Raw genomic sequence first — 20,306 nt, 5'->3', positions numbered from 1 at the left:
CAGCGGAGCATGAGACTGTACAAAAAGTGGTAAGACCAAAAGTAAAAAAAGACTTAAGAGAGGCGTCGAAGACTACAAAAGCTAATAATTCAAAATATAAGGGTAAGGCGAAAAATGAGAACCAAAGACGTTTGAATCAATCTAAAGAGCCTCATAGAAGGCAGGCGAAACCAGTCGTAAAAAGGTTAATCTGGGATAGTTCAGCTGAGTGCGGTACAACTCAGACTGGAGCACCTATAATTACAGAAACAGGTGTTCAGGAACTTACCTCTCAGGGAGCTGAGGGGGGCTTCGATAGAGGTGCCTCAAACTTTGAAGTTCTCTTCTCAACTTTAAAGCAGATCCAAACTGAGGCGCGTGCTGAGAGTCAGAGAGCAAGCAGGAGGGCCAGACATGCAAATAAAAAGATACAGTCCTCACTTCATAAAGTTAACAAATTGTATGAGGAAATGGTTGGGAGAGTATCCGAGATTGAGGCCAGAACAAGTAAACTGGAAGATGACTTTGTTAAAATGAAAGACGCTGGTGATGATAAGGATAAGACAACTGCTGACATGCTCTGGAAGCTAGAGGACTTTGAAAACAGGCAACGACGGAACAATGTTAGACTTATTGGAATTCAAGAGGGAAAAGAGGGTGGGGATGTGCGAGCCTTCGTAATTGAATTGTTGAAAGGTGCGTTCCCCGACTTGGCTTCATGGGACTGGGAACACGAGATACAAAGAGCGCACCGATTCCCGTTGGTACGAAAGGAAAAACAGGGCAAGCCCCGCGCAATATTGCTGTATGTTGGTAATTTTCTTCTGCGTGAGGAAATTATTAATAAGGCAAAACCTCATTCTAAACGTTCCCATAAGGAGATTGAGTTTTTTGCCCGCCCTGATTTCTGCCACGCCACCGTAGAAAGAAGGTGGCGGATGAGGCAGCTCATTACCCCATTCCAAAATATAGGCTATGAGGCTTTCCTTTTGTTCCCTGCACGTCTGAAAGTTGGCCTAGAGGGTAACTTTAGAGTGTTTTATTCAGAAATAATGGCGCAAGAATACCTTAGCTTTTTGAGAGAGAATAGAGGTCGTCAAAAATCCCAACGCAATGTCTTGGAGGTTGAAGACACACAAACTGGGTCTGTCAGAATCATACCCCATAAAAAGTAAAGGAGAAAAAAGAAAGAAAAGGGGGAAAAAAAGAGGAAAAAGGTGGAAAAAAGGGGAAAAAAAAACGGAGAGGACAGGGTAAGATTGGTACGGAAAATGAAAGTAGGGTAGCAGCATAGCTAGTAATAGTTAGATCTCTACCTTTTGAAATGTTAAATGAAGATTATCTATACATGCTAACTGCTTTATTTACCCTCTCCTTTACCATTTATTGTATAATTTTTTTTTAAGCTGTATATCTATTTTTCGAGATTCTATCTTGGTGTTCTTTAATCCTTTACTATGAATCTTCTAATACTGCTAAATCTGTGGACATGTGGGTATGTTGTTATGCTGGTTTAAGCGCAATATTATCGCTTAAATGGGTAGTAGCTGTAGATGGAATCTTGAGAGATAGCATATATGATTAGTTTTTTTTTTTTTTTTTCCTTCGTTGGTGAGCATTCCGAATGGTGTATATAATTAAGGAAAGTCAGGGAGGGGGGTGGGTGAGACAACCCGGTGGCATGCGCCGGTCAGACATGGGTCTTATGGACCTATTTGCCCGTAGGGGGGGAGGGTTTCTGAGGGAGGGTCCTCTGGGGGGTGGGAGGGAGAATACAAGGACAGGGCACAATGGTATGGAAATCTGTAGGGGATATGTTGGGCACATGATGGAAAAAATGATAAAGCAGCATAGTTGTAAGGAAGGGAGTATTGAAACCAATACTCTTACATTGTATATATCAGACCTATTGAAGATGAATTTTGTTAAATTAATGAATACAAGTGAACAGGCAGTTGATGGTTCCGGGAAAATCAGAGATGACACTTAGGTTAGTAACCTGGAAGGTGTGCGGCTTAAATGATGTCCAAAAAAGGTGTAAGATAGGAATTCGACTACGCCAGATGAATGTAGATTTTATTTTTCTGCAAGAGACACACATAATGAGTACGCAGGAGTACTGTCTGAATCAGCTGGGTTTTCATCTAATAGTCAGCTCTAAACAAGGTGCGAAAAATAGAGGAGTTGCTATTTTGTCAAGGAGTAAGAATTTGATAATAGGGAGAAAACTGGAGGACAAATGGGGAAGATGGGCCATGGTAGAGATAGAGATAGATGGTGTTTGGACAACAATGGTGTCAGCTTACGGATCTACGCAGGATGATCCGGAGGTATTACAGTTCCTAGATTCTGAGTTGGCTGCCTGGCCCCCGCAGGTTATTATAGGTGGAGACTTGAATATCAATGGGGCAGATGGCTTAGGAACTGGACAAAATAGGGGTTATAAAGGCCGTAAGAAAAGAGTATATAAGGCCCTCGTAGATCTCATGCTTAATAATAACCTGAACGATGTTTGGGGGACACTTAGATCAGAACAGAAAGGATACACATACTACTCCGCGCCACATCAAGTCTGTGTTAGGCTCGATTACTTTATGATTTCTAATAGCTTGATATCAAGAGCCAATATTGATAGGCTCCCAAGAATCTTAAGTGATCACAACCCAGTAATTTTGGCAATGAAGTTAGAAGGAGGAATAAGACCTAATCGGGTATGGACTTTTGAAAGAAGACTTCTTCTAGAAGAGGACTATGTTTCATACATGTCAAAATGGATCACCGAGTTTTTTGAACACAATAAAGGAAGCACATCGGTGGGGGTTATTTGGGACGCTTTTAAGGCGGGTGTCCGGGGAGAAACATGTAGCTATAGTATTCACAAACGTAAAATGGAAGGGCTCCGGCAAAGGGAGTTAGAGAGAGCCGTCTTAGAACTAGAAGAACAACTCAATAACGGTGTTATTAGAGGGGAACCAGTTGAACAGCTTATATTAGATTTAATAAAAGTTAAAAGCGAAGCTGAAGATGAACTGGCAAAAAAAGCGGCAGTAATTTATACAACTCGAAGGGAGAAGTGCTATGAATATAATGAAAAAGTTGGGCATGTACTCGCTATGCGTACCAGGCAGATAGCGGCAGCAGGGACTGTTAGGGAGATTAGAGATGGAAATGGTAATTTGCAAAAAGACCCGGAAAAGATTAGGGAAGTATTTAGGAAATTCTATCAGACCCTTTATGATTATCAATACCCCTGCAGCAAGGAAGAGATTAGGGATTATTTGGAGAATATACCAACCGAGAGGGTCTCGGATGAGGAAGCAGATAGATTAGAAACTCAGTTAGATGCGGAAGAGATCAAGGAAGCTATGGGTAAACTTCCTTCAGGAAAGGCTGCTGGTCCCGATCAGATACCTCTAGAATTTTATAAAACCTTCTGGGGAGTGCTGTCTCATGAATTAACAAGAGTGATTCAATCTGCCCAGGCCGGTCAGTCTATACCAAAGTCGTGGGGGGGTGCCGACATTGTTTTAATTTTGAAAAAAGGCAAGCCGCACGACGAGCCTGGGTCATACCGCCCCATTACATTAATGAATAATGACACTAAAATTTACTCAAAAGCGCTGGCAATGAGATTCGCAGAGGTGATAAGTGCCTTAGTTTGCCCTATTCAACATGGCTTCATTCCCGGTAGAGGTACGACCCACCATACTAGGAAAGTAATTACATTGCTGGATGCCGCCGAGGTCATAGGAGACCCGATGGCAGTAATGCTTTTGGACGCAGAGAAAGCGTTTGACCGGGTCTCCTGGGACTATCTGTGGTGTACTTTAGCAAGATCTGGACTCAGGGGCGGGTTTATAAAAGCATTACAAACTTTATACAAAGAACCGGTTGCGGCTTTAAGAGTCAACGGGGGCACTACGGGGCAATTTTTAATTAAAAGGGGTACACGGCAGGGGTGCCCATGCTCCCCACTATTGTTTGCTATGTATATGGACCGCCTGATCCGTAAGTTAGATCTTTGTCCAGAGATAGCTCCGATGCCAACATTGCTGGGACCTTGTAAAATATTGGCTTATGCTGATGACGTGGCGGTGATAACGCCAAACCCCACGGAGGCAACTGTCTTTATAGAAGAAGAGGCCCGTAGATTTGGACGGATATCGGGGTACGCCCTAAATGCATCCAAGACCCAGATTATTAAAAATCCAGTGACTATATGTGACGATAACCGTGTGGTTCAGGCAGGGACTTATCTCGGAATAAATATAACAGCCGATATAAATAATTTGGTAGAAAATAATATCGCTCCAATAATACGTAAAACGAAGAAGGACTTGGATCGTTATGAAAATTTACACTTATCATTAGTAGGGCGGGTCAATATTATTAAAATGATGATACTGCCAAAATTTTTGTATATATTTAGGGCAATCCCACTCTTATTTGAAAATAAATGGTTCAAGATATCTGAACAAATGATCAATCGCTTTATATGGGCTAAAGGAAAGACACGTAGTTCACTGAGATATATGTCTCTTCCGCGGGAGCGCGGGGGTTGGTCTTTGCCAGATTTAAAAGTATACTACTGGGCTGCTGCATTCCAAAACATGTTGGGATTGGTTGGGGGGGCTGAGGTTGATGGATGGGATACTGTTGGTTCACTTGCTATTTATGGTTTGGTTTTGGGTAAAAACGTGGAAAATATTTTTTTGAGATTTAATGAGGAAAGTTACTACAAGAGAACAAGGTTTAAGACTATAATGGCTGCCTATAACGTTTGGAAGGGAATTTCGAAAAAGATAGGAATTGGAAAATATAACTTCTACACTAGGCTCAAAAATAACCCTTCCCTATCTAGCGTGGTCTTTTCGGGAGCTGTATTCCAAGATTGGGAGAGGCGGGGGATAAGAAAGATTGGAGACATTCAGGGCCCCCAAGGTATCTTACAATTTGTAGAACTACAGGTTCGATACGCCCTAGACACAAAACATTTCTTTAAATATCTTCAAATTAGGAGTTGTTTAATAAATAAGAGAGGAGGGCCTTCGGGGCTCGACAGAAATGTATTGATGGATATTATAGAAGCAGGCTCCGACTGCACTATAAAGAGATTCTATTCTGAGATGACAATATTAAAGAAAGACGATATGGAGAAATGGGTCAATAGGTGGTCTGCAGATCTGGATATAAATAGCGATATCTTTTCAGAGTCATTAGAGATGGGAAGAAAATTGCTGTGTGCATCATCTTTACAGGCTCAACATTATAAGACCTTATTTCATTTGTATTATACGCCTGGAAAAATTGCTCAATGGGGGGGTCTCTCGGGAACCACCTGCTTCAGATGTGGTAGCCCGGGGGCGGACCTAATACATATTTTTTCACTCTGTCCACACTTAGATAGTATAAAAAGGGATATTGAGAGATTTTTGCAGAATGCATTGTCAATCACAATAGAATTAAACTCAGCGGTGATACTATTAGGAGTCGATCCTGAGGCCAACGTGAATAATGAAAACTTTGTATTTGTAGCAATGGCCATTCTTAGATTGCTAGTGGCCTCGGGGTGGCTAGAGCCTAACCCTCCTACATATCATCAATGGTTGGGCAAGGTATTATCTATACAAAAGTTAGAATCAGCAATTTATGCGAGGAAGGGGAGAAAAGGCAAGAAACTTGGTCTGCAAATATGGGAGCCCCTCATTCGTTGGAAACAAGGTCCTGATTATTGATTGATTATTGATTTTTACTTTTTCTTCTGGGGGGGGGGGGTAATCGAGAATGTAGCGTATAGAAGTGTACGTTCCTATTGTATATATGATTCATTTTTGGTAAATCTATGTATGATTTGATATTATATATATTTTTTCCCTTCCATTTTTCTTTGTTTAAACTTCTAGTGTATATATGTATATATGAATCTGTGCTGTACTATATTGAATGCTATTGTGCCCTGCTCATGTCTTTGGGGGGAAAAGGGGAAAACATTTTCAATAAAAATATTCAAAAAAAAAAAAAACGTTTTATTAAAACAACAATAACTGTAAATGTAACTTAAAGATAACATAATAAACAACTAGAAAAATAACTTTAATAAAACAGTATTATAAACAAAGTAAATCTGGGGCAGCATCAAAATCCATGGGTGTTGCATGGGAACCCCACTGAAATGCCCATGGAATGGCTCCTGGGTGCAGAGTAAGGCAACGCAGGGATTTGCGGCATAGCCTTACTCAAGATGTATAGAGCCACTCAGGGTTGCTCTGCTTGGCTTCATGAATCAGAATCGGAGCCCTTGGTCATGCATGACCAGTTTATGTGACACAAAAGTGATGCAGGGGTCCCATCAATAAGCCTGTTGATATGCCAGAAGAGGTATGTTATTAAGAACAGAGGAGGAAAACCAATAAGTGCTCTCAGGAAAGCTCTCTGAAACTGTTTGTTCCCAGCACTGGAAATCAGAATTATTCCTGGCAAAAATGTTCATACCAGCCCCGGACTTCAGCAGGTTGTGACTAGGGCGGGCCATGGGGACTACATGGCTAGGTCGAGGCAGCTCATCCTGCTCGAAGACCTATGTGATAGCTTGCAGCCGGGGTAATACCAGAGTGCCGAATGACCACCTCGGCCCTGCTGACTGAGTCACCACCTGTGCAGGAGGAGTCTTAAAACCATTTACATAAAGAATGCTTTGGCTACTACCTTGACGAAACACGACTAATCAACGTATTACTATTCCCATTTCACCTATTCCCACTGTGCCTCCAGCACCCCACCCTTGACACTGACCCCTCAAGAGACCAAGACAGCCCACTGCATCAGCACCCTCCATACATCAGTGCAGCTTGTTCTACACCGCATAACAAGATCACCAAAGCAGGCACTAAATGACGTATTACCTAATTCAAGAGCCTAAAATAAATATATAAATACATAAATAAACAATCAAACAAACAAGCAGGCACCTATACTGAACCTGATTTTGACTCAATAGGCCCACATAAACTCTTTCATTTCTATTGCTATGCTGAGAATATGTTAAAGGAAGTTACCTTTAATAACAATGATAATAGTAACAATAATAAAAAATAATAATCACAGTAATCCCAGTTATAATCCTGGTAATAATAAAAGTAATTGTAACAGTTTATATAAGGTGCATACACACTTACACAAAACACACGGTCATTTGTTTGTTAATGTTTGATAGTAATAGCTGGAATGCCACCGCCTGCAACTGTCAAACTAATGCCCACCAACAGTGCACATAGTAACATATGAATTGTCTATTGGTATATTAAATAAAAAGGGGGTCTCATTTGAGGGTGGGCAAAATGTACACAATTTGCTTTCATATAATTATGCAAATGTTTGGGCAAAATATGCAAAATTCTGCACAATACAAAGGCAGCATTTGGTGCTACATTTTCGGTGGGAAATGCATCATTGTGTCAATTTTCCACGCAAGGAGGCACCTTGCACCAAAACAAAAACTGAAAAACAACCACTCGCGATCTGGTTGTTCCCAAGCTCTGATGGGCAGATTTTCATGAAGTCATGCAATGCAGCCAAAAATGCTGTCCTTCGTTGCGGTCAGGGAGGCAGCAGAAGAACGCCGTATCTACAGAGATATGGCTCTCTCCTTCCCTCTCCCTAGCGCCGGTGCTGATTTCAGGTGTGGTGCGCCAGGCACACACACTTTAGCGCCATATCTCGTCTAGCACAGGTTTTTACCGTTGCTGTACAAAATACTATTCATAGACAAGTTCAAACTCTTTTCCCACTTTGTATGTGTGCCGCACAGTGTAACATGCATGCAAATTAGGGAAAGAAAGAAGAAATAAAACATTTCTGCTCTTAACACCACCTTTCAGATGGCGTTACCTTTTGGTGCTAAACCCTGTCTACAATTGTTTGTAGATAGGTTTTGTATCAAAAAGCATGAGTGGTTGCATGGGAACGCCTGTGTACCATCCACGTACTGCCCCCTTGACGCTAAGTAACGTGAAGCAATGCTTCATGCTGCTTTGCGTTACTTGTAGGGAACTTTTCTGCACAAAACATGTTTAGCACTGGAAAGTTAGTTAGAAAAAAACATTTTGTGCTGGGTTGCGTCACTTTTGTGATGCTAATCCATCGCAAAATGCTTGAAAATATACCCCATATTTTGCAGTGAATTGCAGCATAAGTACACAATGTGGTGTAATGGTGAAATTGTGGGCAACAAGTCTAACGCATAGTTCCTAAAATTACACTGGCGTAATTTCAATTTTCCCCAGACCTTGTGGTGGTATTTCCCGGTACTGTAGCGCTCCTTATATATCAGACTCAACACGGGGAGAGGATGTATCCTTACGGCAAGAGCGGTCTACCTTGAAGCTGGCGAACAGGGTTCGAGTCTTGGCATCCACACTCAACGTCCTGTGATTCTGGGCAAATCACTTGTGCTTAACAAAAATGAATGTCTCCATCTGTAAAGAAACTGGTGCTCGTGTAAAGCGCTCTGATACCCGATGTCTCGGTTCTAGTTCGAGCTATATAGAACTCTAAAATAAAAAACACATAATAAGGTGCATCGATTAAACCATTCATCAAAAAGTTAAAGGTGAATTTCTCAAACCACTAGGTTATCTCGCAAGCTCTAGTGGCGTTGAGGCTTATCGCAGGGCAAATCAGAAGAAGACGAAGAAAGCCTCAGAATGTTTTCAGGCGAACGCCAGAATGTTCTTGAAAACCCTTCATATGCAAAAAAGCCCTGCGCTCCCGGGAGAAAAAAGAAAATCATCCTTCCTCTTCAAACTACCACCGTTTGGCCACACGATGGCAGTGCTGCACCTTGATTCAGGCATTATATTAGGACAGTCTTTACAGGAGAAAAATGCCCCTGGAAACAACAGGAGAGGAGGAATAAATCTGATGCATGCATCTAACATCACTCTCAAATATTGTGCAGGCCACGCCCAAAAATCGAAGACTGTAACATTCCCGATGCAACCGCCCTTTCGAGCTGTCAGCCTGAATAATCAATTAATCGTTTCTCCGTGAAATGTGAAAATTAACTTTTGGGAACCTTTCCCGTTTCAGACGAGACAACTCTTATGAAAACGATCTCAAACTACTAAACAGCGTCTATCGCGAACAATTTGCTTTCATTTTTGGCACAATCTAACTAGATACAATATACAACAGATAACAATAAGATAACAATAAGGTAAACTTAAATCACATCTAAATATAAACCTTGGAAGTTTCCTACAAAAGTTTGCTTTTACAGGATTAAAACTGTTTTGCACGATTTTTTAAATGTAAGTAAAGAATTAATAAAACACGGTGCTGCCTATTCTGTTGTCACGCTCCAAATAATGTGCCGATCGATGGACACTTTCAAACTCGTATTACAAAGTGCTCGAACTCGGGTCCTTACACCAGTGGTTATTTATCAGAGTTAATCTTGAAGCGTAGTGCTTCGTTTTAACACAGACAGCTTCTATGTGCTGACAAAATAACAAACATGAATTTAACTCAGGTGCTGCCTGGAAAGACACTCTTGCCCGATATCACGTAGGACAAAAGGTATTTTTTGAAGAGCAAAGAATTGACTTTCAAGAGAGAGTGAGAAATGTGTTAATAATTTGAGAACAGAAGAACGTATCCCCCAGAAATGTCTCTTAGTCTTAAGCCCATATGTGACTGTGAAGACAGCCATTCTTTTTTTGCGTACAGTGCCCAGCGCTATACAAATGTTACACTACAATACATGACAAAGCGCTGTGAGGGCAGTCATTTTACTAACTGCACAGCGTCAAACAATAAAAACAAAGGGCCTCATTTATGAAAAGTGACGCATCGCTGCGTGGAAACAGCGATGCGTCACTTTTCATTGCGCCCTCCTTGGGACATGCTGGATGCATCATATTTACATTGTGACGCATCATGTCGCAAGGAGTTACAGATATGTCAGTATTTCTGACGTATCTGTAGGCGAAAAAATTACGCACTGCTTGAGAGTGTCACAAAAAGTGACGCACCGGCGGCGCAAAAGTGACGCAAGGGCTCATAAATAAGCCACAAGCTGTGAAGTTTGGCGTGGCTCACAGCTGCACACACATTACCATAAGATGAGTTAAATTCCATTTCACCTGCTGATGGGCTCAAGGGAACAACGGCCTGGTGGAAAGGGGAGGGTGTCAAAAGTGACAGAGCAGGAGTATCTGGGGAGAAATGTGTGCAGGGGCAAGCGTTGGTCGGAAAAACAGGCCTGTGCTACGGCTGTTGCGCTATTTTGAAAGAGTCTCCCCTAGAGATTTAAAAACAAAATCCCTAAGAAAAACAAAACAATTATAAGCCTTTGCATTGACTTCTCTATATTCCTGCCTCAATATTAGGAGCCAGTGGGACGATATGTTGTGTCGGTCTGTTGTGTAAGTGAGGCACATCAAGACAGACGATTGGTGAAGAGGATACTCTTCCCTCCCTCCACAACTGTCTGTCAGATGTAAGACAGCACATCTCTATTCCTGCCACATCCCATTCACTGATGAGGTTTGTAGATGTCAATACTCTCTCATTAGCCGCCTGTCAGCCTTGATTGTGGTTCACAAGAACATGGCAGGGTGGGAATGTACTGTACAAGAGAGAACTGACGCCTGGTGACAGTGAGGGCCGACCTCCAGCTGGAGGCGTGGGGGCTAAATCCAGGGGGCCTGTGGTCTTGTCTTGTGTGAGGCAAGCTCCAGCTCAAAAGCGCCCTTGAATGCATTCACTTTTGGTTTGGAGTGAATGGGGTCTTGTCATATAAAGAGCGCAGGCAAAAAAAAAAAAAAAAATCCTTGAAAGACACCATCGAATGGGCAGCCACAGACAAAGTGCACTGAAAGAAGAGTGCAGCTACTGTCACTGTTCAGTTTCCCTAGTGCCAATCTGCCGCGCGCCTGCATGAAGTTTAATGGTGTGTTTTGAATTGGATTTCAAACTACACTTCACCGTAGAGTCAGACAGCAGAGACAACGTGTCAATCAATCAATCATTGACACTTATAAAGTGCGCTACATACCCGTAGGGTCTCAAGGCGCTGGGGGGGGGGGGGGGGGGGGGGGGGGTGCCGCTACTGCTCGAACAGCCAGGTCTTCAGCTTCTTCCTGAAGGAGAGGTGGTCTTGGGTCAGGCGCAGGTCGGTCGGGAGGGAGTTCCAGGTCTTGGCGGCCAGGTAGGAGAAGGACCTTCCTCCTGTAGTCGCTCTTCGGATGCGGGGGACGGCGGCGAGGGCGTGGTTGGCTGATCGGAGGTGGCGTTTGGGAGCGTAGAAGTTGACTCGGCTGTTGAGGTAGCTCGGGCCTTGGTCGTGTAGGGCTTTGTGTGCGTGGGTGAGGAGGCGGAAGGTGATTCTTTTGTTGACGGGGAGCAGTGAAGGTCTCTCAGATGTCCGGAGATGTGGCTGGTTCGAGGGATGTCGAGGATGAGTCTGGCTGAGGCGTTCTGGATCCGCTGGAGTCTTTTCTGGAGCTTGGCGGTGGTCCCGGCGTAGAGGGCGTTGCCGTAGTCCAGTCGGCTGGTGACGAGGGCCTGGGTGACGGTCTTCCTGGTCTCGGTGGGGACCCACCAGAAGATCTTCCATAGCATGCTTAAGATGTTGAAGCACGCCGAGGAGACGTTGCTGACTTGCCTGGTCATGGAGAGGGAGGAGTCCAGGATGAAGCCCAGGTTGCGTGCATGGTCTGTCGGTTTGGGTGTGGTCAATGCTTTTCGGCGTGCAGCTACTGCAGGGTATGTGGTTAAACCTTGTGACTGCGTAATCAGTCATGTGACTGTGCCTTCACTCGTGTGACTGCGCAATCACTTGTGTGACTACCTATTCAATCATGTGACTGCGTATTCACTCATGTGACTGCGGATTCACTCATGTGACTGTGAATTCACTTATGTGACTGTGCATTCACTTATGTGACTGCGGATTCACTCATGTGACTGCGGATTCACTCATGTGACTGCGTAGTCACTAATTTGACTGCACATTCACTCTTTTGACTGCAGATTCACTCGGCTGACTACGTATTCACTCATGTGACTGCGGATTCACTTATGTGACTGTAGATTCAGTCATGTGACTGTGGATTCACTCATGTGACTGCAGATTCACTTGCATGACTGTGTATTCACTCATGTCCATATTCACTTGTGTGACTGTGTATTCACTCATGTCCATATTCACTTGTGTGACTGTGTATTCACTCATGTCCATATTCACTTGTGTGACTGTGTATTCACTCATGTCCATATTCACTTGTGTGAATGTGTATTCACTCATGTGACAGCGGATTCACTCATTTGACTATATAGTCACTCATGTCTGTATTCGCTTGTGTGACTGCGTATTCAGTAATGTAACTGCAGAATAATTTGTGTCACTGTGTATTCACTTGTGTAGCTGCATATGCACATGTGTGACTGTGGTTCACTGCTGTGACTGCATAGTCGATCATCTGACTGCGTATTTACTGATGTGACTGCACATTAACTCATGTGACGGTCAATTCACTCATGTTACTACTTATTCAGTCATGTGGATGCAGATTCACTCATGTGATTGTGTATACACTCAGACTATGGATTGACTCGTGTGATCGTGGATTAACTCATGTCCCTGTTCACTTCTGTGAGTGCGTATTCACTCCTATGTCTGCATAGTCACTTGTGGGACTGCGCATTCAGTCATGTGACGTCAGATTCCCTCATGCGATTGCATATTCACTCATTTGACTATGTATTCACTCATGTGACTGTGGATTCATTCATGTGACTCCATATTCACTCACACGACTGCAGATTCACACGTGACTGTGGATTCACTCATGCGACTGCAGATTCACACGTGACTGTGGATTCACTCACATGCTGCAGATTCACACATGACTGTGGATTCACTGTTCAACACTGTAAAAGCAAATTACTCTCTGATTATTATGCAGATAAACCATTGAGCCCTAATTTGCTACTGATCCATGCTGTTACTGTACATGACAGAGTACCCTGGGTGTGCTTTGTGTGTTGCACCAAGGATGTAACTTCTTGGACACTGCTGAATGCTGCAGCTGAGTGTCATAAAGGTGCACCTCTTCCCATGTATCTAACTTGACCATAAACACAGAATATACCGCTGTTCCACACATAGGACCACATTCATGCCTCAATCGTTCCAGTGCAAGTGCAGATGGAGTTGTTTGTTTAATGTAAATGATTGTACATTGGGAGATCCTGTTCCAGATTGTTTACTGGCCTAATCCTCTTCTGTTTGTTTACAGGGTCCAGCTGGTCCTCAGGGCCCCATCGGATATCCGGGACCTCGTGGTGTCAAGGTAAGCATTGCACTGCCTCCAGAAACAGCTGCGGCTACCTAGTTACAGCTTGATCTCATTGTAACTAAAACATGGCGAAGTCAACTTATGGAATGAGACAGTTATGTAATTTACAAATATACTTGTACTAGTTAACATGGCGACTGGGCAAGTAGGGTACCACAATGTCTACACATATCAAGTCTGCAACTTGCGCAACCTCGATCTTTCTATCTGCTTGTTCTTTCTTCTGCCCCACTACAGACCACATACATAAGTAATTGATCTGTTTGTCAATTACTCCATTCATCCATCCATCCATCCATCAATCCACTTGCGGGCAAACTGCCAGGCCAATCCATTAATCGATCTGTCTGTCCATCCATTCATCCATCAATCCATCAGTCGGCCAACTGGTCCGTCCGTCCTTCCGGCTAGCCATTGATCCATCCACCTATTGATATGTGTGCTGACCCATCCATTTGGCCTTCCATCCATCCATCCATCCATCCATCCATCCATCCATCCATCCATCCATTCATCCGTCCATCTATCTATGATGCTTTTCTTCACCCAGCATTTTTTTTAGTTATATCCTTATTACGGCTTGTTAGGTGTGCAAGAGTAATGTGACTTTTCAAACTTAGGGGCCTATTAGGATGACGGGCGGACTTTGTCCGCCCGTCATCCTAGCGGGGAATGGGACCGCCCGCCATAAGAGCGGGGGTCCCGGGGGTGGCATTAGGATGTGCCCGCCACTGTGGCGGGCACATTCTGCATTTCTAGCATTGTGGCGGGCGGAGCGCTCAGCACCGCCCGCCACAATGCTAGAAATGCTTGTCAGCATTTGCATGCGGCAGGCACCGAGCGGTGCCTGCCGCTTCGTTTATGCAAATGAAGGGGGGTACCATAGGTACCCCCCCCATGTGCACCCCCCACCTGTACTTCACTCTGGGGGCCCACAGGGGGCCCCCACAGTGAACACCGCATGCCTTTCCGTGGCGGCATTGCCGCCACGGAAAGGCATTGAGACCAGCCCATTGTAATATGGCGGGCGGTGTCTAACAGACACCGCCACCATGTTACTGGTTTTCCGCCCCGGCCGCAAGGCGACCGGGGCGGAAAACATGCGGGCGGTGTTTGTCACCGCTGCGGTCCCCTCCGCCTTCGTAATATGGCGGGGGGGAATGCAGGGAAGGTTGGCGGGCGGATTGCCTCCGCCAGGGTGGCGGTGGCCACCGCTACCCTGGCGGAGGCAATCCGCCGCCATCCTAATGGGCCCCTAAGGGTGAGGACCAGAGTGAACTGAAAATTGTCGATAATTTTAGTTTTTCAGTATTTTAAATCTTTGAGAACAAGGTAAGATCTCTGAATACAATTCTGACTCTACTTAAACAAAATTTACCAACTTTCAAAAGAAATATACATTTTGAATATTTGGTCAGTATTGAATAAAAGGGGCAAATTATCGGACTTACATCAAAGCCTTGGATTGTAGTTCAATGTTTTTCTTAAAAAACACTTGTATGGTTTTCTAGAAAACACTTTTATTTAGATTTAAGCAGTGGGAATTCATTGCGTAGGCCTTTTCATTTGAATCCACGTCTTCATTCAAAAGTCTGGGCCCTCAGTTTCCTAACAGCATAAGTTCACCCACTAAAATTGTTAAGACGAATGATCGCAGTTTATCAGACCCTATGAATCCAGAGTTAAAGAGTGGCCTAGCTAGCTGCCAACCAGCAGACACTAGAGCGACCTCAGGAGGGCCTGCACTCCCAAGCGGGAGGCCCTCGTTATAGGCCCTCGCTTGCTGCTGGGGTCTGTAACTTGGGTTTAGGGCCTTCAACAGCCAGTATAGCCCTCGTCAACCGGCTATAGGGTTATTAGAAGGAAGCGGACGAGGGAGAGACATGGTAATGCCACTGTTTGGACACCTAGACGAGGCAGCTTAAGCAAAAGGTCCAGGAGGTATTTCCCTCCGCTTCTGATGGTGTTACCAACTAGAAGATCAGCTAATGAGGCCTTCAGGGTGGACATAACCTACCTTCTGTCCATCTTGAGGACATTACACTCCTCACACCATGGCAAAAGCCACAGGTGATGGCAGCCGCGGTCGGAAGTGGGAGTAACTGCCGGGCGGTGACGTGGGGAGGGGGAGGGGCAAGGTGGGGGTAGTAATCTATGGATTACGGAGGTTTACAGGTGTAACTGGCCATACCTGACGTCGTGAGGATTCTTTGGCTTGCAAGGAGCACAGAGCACAGAGCAATCACTTTTCGCGACACCCGCTCCGCGGGCGCCGCCCACCCCCTGCCCGACCCCGTCCTCCCTGGTGTGAGCGCCCACAGCCGGTGGTGAGAACTCCGCTCCCAGGTTGAGTACAGCGGGGCCAATCACAGCGCCAAGCCTACTGGGGGACTGCGAGGACCAGCAGCCCTAGCTGCTCACAGCTGCTGCCTCTTCCCCCGGCGGCCACGCCCCCAGCCTTCGTCTACATCAGCGCCAAGCTGCGCATTGAAAGTGGGTGTAACTGGCCATACCTGACGCCGTGAGGATTCTTTGGCTTGCAAGGAGCACAGAGCACAGAGCAATCACTTTTCGCGACACCCGCTCCGCGGGCGCCGCTCACCCCCTGCCCGACCCCGTCCTCCCTGGTGTGAGCGCCCACAGCCGGTGGTGAGAACTCCGCTCCCAGGTTGAGTACAGCGGGGCCAATCACAGCGCCAAGCCTACCGGGGGACTGCGAGGACCAGCAGCCCTAGCTGCTCACAGCTGCTGCCTCTTCCCCCGGCGGCCACGCCCCCAGCCTTCGTCTACATCAGCGCCAAGCTGCGCATTGAAAGTGGGTGTAACTGGCCATACCTGACGCCGTGAGGATTCTTTGGCTTGCAAGGAGCACAGAGCACAGAGCAATCACTTTTCGCGACACCCGCTCCGCGGGCGCCGCTCACCCCCTGCCCGACCCCGTCCTCCCTGGTGTGAGCGCCCACAGCCGGTGGTGAGAACTCCGCTCCCAGGTTGAGTACAGCGGGGCCAATCACAGCGCCAAGCCTACCGGGGGACTGCGAGGACCAGCAGCCCTAGCTGCTTACAGCTGCTGCCTCTTCCCCCGGCGGCCACGCCCCCAACCTTCTCCTTTAATCCACGAGGGGCTCCTTCCGCACCGCGGGACGTAGCCCGGGGCGAAGACCGGGCAAAGAGCGGGCCGTTTAAGGCAGTTCAAGGACGGCAGAGGACGGCCCTGGCCCTGAACCCCTGCTTTTTCGCCCTCAATCATCATTAACGTCTAAGATGTCGGCCATGCGCAATAGAACCAGAAGTTGCGCAAAAAAAGCTACGGCGGTAGCACAGGTGACTGGACCTATAGATCTTTTTATTTCCCGTGTACATGAGACTATTGACCAAAGTATTGTTTTATTGGAAAAGAGAGTCTCCATGGACCTTGCAAATGCTAAGCGCTCATCCTTGGGTTCTCTGGCAAATGTTAAATCACCCGCTTTGCAGTCTTCGAACAATTGTTCCCTACCCCTAACCATGCCCACTAATAGTGCTCCGACAGTACCAAATACTGTTGATTTATCGGTTGCCCCATCAGACTCAGACCCGTCTTTTGTTGACCTGGAGGTTACACCAGATCTAGAAGCCTGTCAGTCACCGAGCAAAGCGGCGCCGAGTCTGAGTGGGTTTAATGATGTGGAAACAGCTCCTGTACCTATAGTTCCTAGGGAAGGGCTTCCAATCTCCCAAAGGCTATATCTAAGAGTAAAAATAAAGTAAAAGCATCAGTTAGGAATCACAATCTGATTTCCCCTACTCCACAAATGACATCAGGTATTCCTTGCTGGGTGCAAAACATGGTAACAGATTTAAAATTAGACCTTGAAGCCACATTAGCAGCACAAATCAAGCCTTTAATTTCCAAATTGGACAGGCTTACATCTTTAATACATTCGAAATGGCCACACAAAACGAATGGGCAAGGGCCTGATCAGCCACAAGGGATTACAGAAGTAGCCCCTAAATGTTCATCGTGTATCCAGCCCCCTAAAGATGTATTAAATAACGTTCAAGTAACTGTAGCCCCCGGGAACCCAGCTATATCTCATCTGTCGCAAACAGGGAACAATTCTGTCCAATCCACAACTATACCCACTTCGAAGGTGATGGCTCCTATTTTGACTCACCAACACTCTGTTGTTGATAATAATACCACCACTATTCAAGTAAAAGATGTTGTAGGGAAATCTAATACCCCTTCAGTACCTCTTCCTACGAACAAACCTGAAGGTCCTAAGCCAAAGCAGGCACGTTTTAGGTCAATTAATCTACCACCAGAGGTTTCCCCTTTTGTGGTTGTGTTGACAGCAGTCCCCCCGTTGAAGGAGGGAGTAAAAGAAACTTTCACTGAGCTTAGAAATAAATGTGCTCAGTGGCTCCACTTACATAAACCTCTACCTAACAGCATGAACGGTGAAATTCTTACCGTGCGTAGAGGGGACTGGGTGGGCAGAAGCAAGAAAACAATAGTAGGGGACGTAATTACAGTTAATTTTAGGGATATAGGGGCAGCTAGCTATATATGTAATGCACCCAATAGTGGTCCTGCGACTCAAATTAACCCACTTCCTTTGTCTTATTTTTTACCGATGTCTTCAAGACCAAACCCTCCTTGTTCCACTTTTCAAAGTAATAGAGGACCTGTGTACCCCCCGCAACATGCTGCCAAACCTTGGCAGCAACCACTACACCCTTCTCCTTTTCTTCCACATTATGTTAATTTTCAGCAGCAGCCATTAAATGTTCCATCTTTTCCCCTGCACCATGTTAATTCTCATTGGCAACATCCCCCCCATTTTCCACCACCCCTACTTCAGCCTGCCCATCAGTGGCAGCAACCCTTTCAGCCACTACAACCAGTTAAACACCAGTGGCAACAAACATGGCAGGACTTGCCCCCTTCCCAAGATCCCCTGTTCTCACAATTCGCCCATCCAAACAGATATGCTGTGTTAGACGAGGTAGATTGACTCAGCCCTACTGAAGCTTTGGATTCAAACATCCCTACGTCCTATTTAGATATGGCGAGTTCTTCCCCAGCTACACCTTTAGCCGCACTTCTTGAACCCTTAATGGTGTCATCGCTAATACCCCTCCCACGTATAGAAAATAGGGGTAGCCTTGATGCATGTACAGCTACTGTTAGCCCCAGATTAAGCCCAGATACCATCTCTCGGGAAGATGGTCCTGCTCTATTACGAGCAATTCAGCCAGAGTCGTCTGTTGTTGGCGATTCTGGTAAACCAGCAGGACTCTCTCTTGTTTCCTGGAACATTGCTGGCCTTGCCAGCAAACTAGGTACACCCTTCTGGACCAGCTTTTTGGGGGAGGGATTGGACCTAATTTTATTGCAGGAAACTTGGTGTCTGGACCCTATTAATATCGAAGGGTACGCATCTTACTGTCTTAGAGCAACCAAATCTAGCTCGGGTAGGGCTAAGGGGGGCCTTTTGTTGCTTTTATCCACCAAGCTGTGTGATTGTACGGTCAAATACAGTACGACTGTTGGGACTCACAGCCAAGTTATAAGGGTGGAGTGCAGGAAGAATATTGATTTAGTTGTAGTAAATTTCAACAACAATATTTTTGATGCTACCAGAGGGGATATTCTACTGCCTCTAGAAAGGGAAATTGTCAAGGCCCTTGGTATCTCGAAAAGAAAGGCCGAGGTTGTCTGGGCAGGGGATTTTAACCTGCAGCCCTGCCATTTGTCTAACGGGAACATCTGCGGCTTTGGTGCAGCAACGAGTAGCCATTGGGGGGGCCTGGGTGCGAGGGAGGATTCTCCTCACTTCCAACATTGCAGTTATGGTTCCACATTAAATAATATGCTAGTCACACTAGACATGACCCTGTTAAACTGTAACACAAACAACCAGGCAATAACATGCCCTACATTTACAGGCAGAGATGCAGGATCATTTATAGATCATATTTTGTTGTCTAGCAGTGGAGACTTTACTGATCTGTATGTAAACGAAGAAAGTCTCAGTGACCATAACAGCCTTCGTGTTACCCTCTTGGGGCATGGTACCTCATTAGTTTCAGGAGGAAAATGTTCAACTGACTTAGTACCTATTAGACCAAAGCGTCTAAGGATTAAATGGACTGGATTAAATTCTAAGGTTAAGCAGAAGGAGGTTCTTACTCACTGTAAGAATCAAATTAGTTCCTATTTGGATGATGATTGTGATTCTGGCTGCCTAATAGCTCACTTTGTCTCCATGAATAGTATTATTGATGGTATTTTCACTAAGGCACCGTTAGCCAATAGTGGTCCGAAGCAGGGGTGGTTTGATAAGACCTGTATAGTCGCCCTCCGTGACCTAAAGAATGCTTTAGGCACCAAACCACGCGTCAAGACGGATATACAATATTTTAGGGCTAGATATAAAATAGCAATTAACACTAGGAAAAGGGTATTACAGACTGAGGCGTGGGATAAGTTGAAGGAAGCAGCCGAGACCAAAAACTGCAAACTGTATTGGGAAACAATTAACAGCCCGTTTCTCAATAAAGAAAATGTTCCAGAATTAACTTCTTATGTGGCATGCAGCGATTGGGTTAGTCATTTTTCCAAAAATTTTAATCCAGAAGGGTTATCCTCTGAGTCACTATCACCTGAGCCTACTCCATGGCTACCCCTCCCGTTGGGAATAACATTAGAAGAAAGCCATGAAGCAATTTCTTTAAGCAAAGGAGGCAAGGCCCCTGGCCCCGATGGGGTCCCGCTGGATTTATACAAAGATGAACCGGCTTTATGGGCTCCCATCTTGGCGAGGATATTTAATTGCGCGGCAGAAACTAATTTTCCATCCACTTGGGGCCAATCGGTCATTATTCCTTTACATAAGAAAGGTGATAAATCAGAGGCCTCTAACTACCGCCCAATTTCATTATTGGACGCCTCTGTAAAGGTGATGAGTAGGATTTTGC

The 20,306-nt window shown here is 45.3% G+C and overlaps 1 protein-coding gene across 2 annotated transcripts in view; it reads left to right on the top strand.

Moving 5' to 3' along the window:
• Positions 1-20,306, top strand: part of COL5A1 (collagen type V alpha 1 chain) — a 473,296-nt gene that overhangs the window by 338,804 nt on the left and 114,186 nt on the right. For both annotated transcript variants that reach the window (XM_086921052.1, XM_086921051.1), the window contains exon 27: positions 13,281-13,334. In XM_086921052.1, coding sequence (XP_086777178.1) covers positions 13,281-13,334 — 54 coding nt within the window. The remainder of the gene's footprint in view (positions 1-13,280; positions 13,335-20,306) is intronic.

The sequence above is a fragment of the Lissotriton vulgaris genome, chromosome 5 (assembly GCF_964263255.1).
Source record: "Lissotriton vulgaris chromosome 5, aLisVul1.2, whole genome shotgun sequence".
NCBI lineage: Eukaryota > Metazoa > Chordata > Amphibia > Caudata > Salamandridae > Lissotriton > Lissotriton vulgaris.
This window is presented reverse-complemented; position numbering and strand designations above follow the sequence as displayed.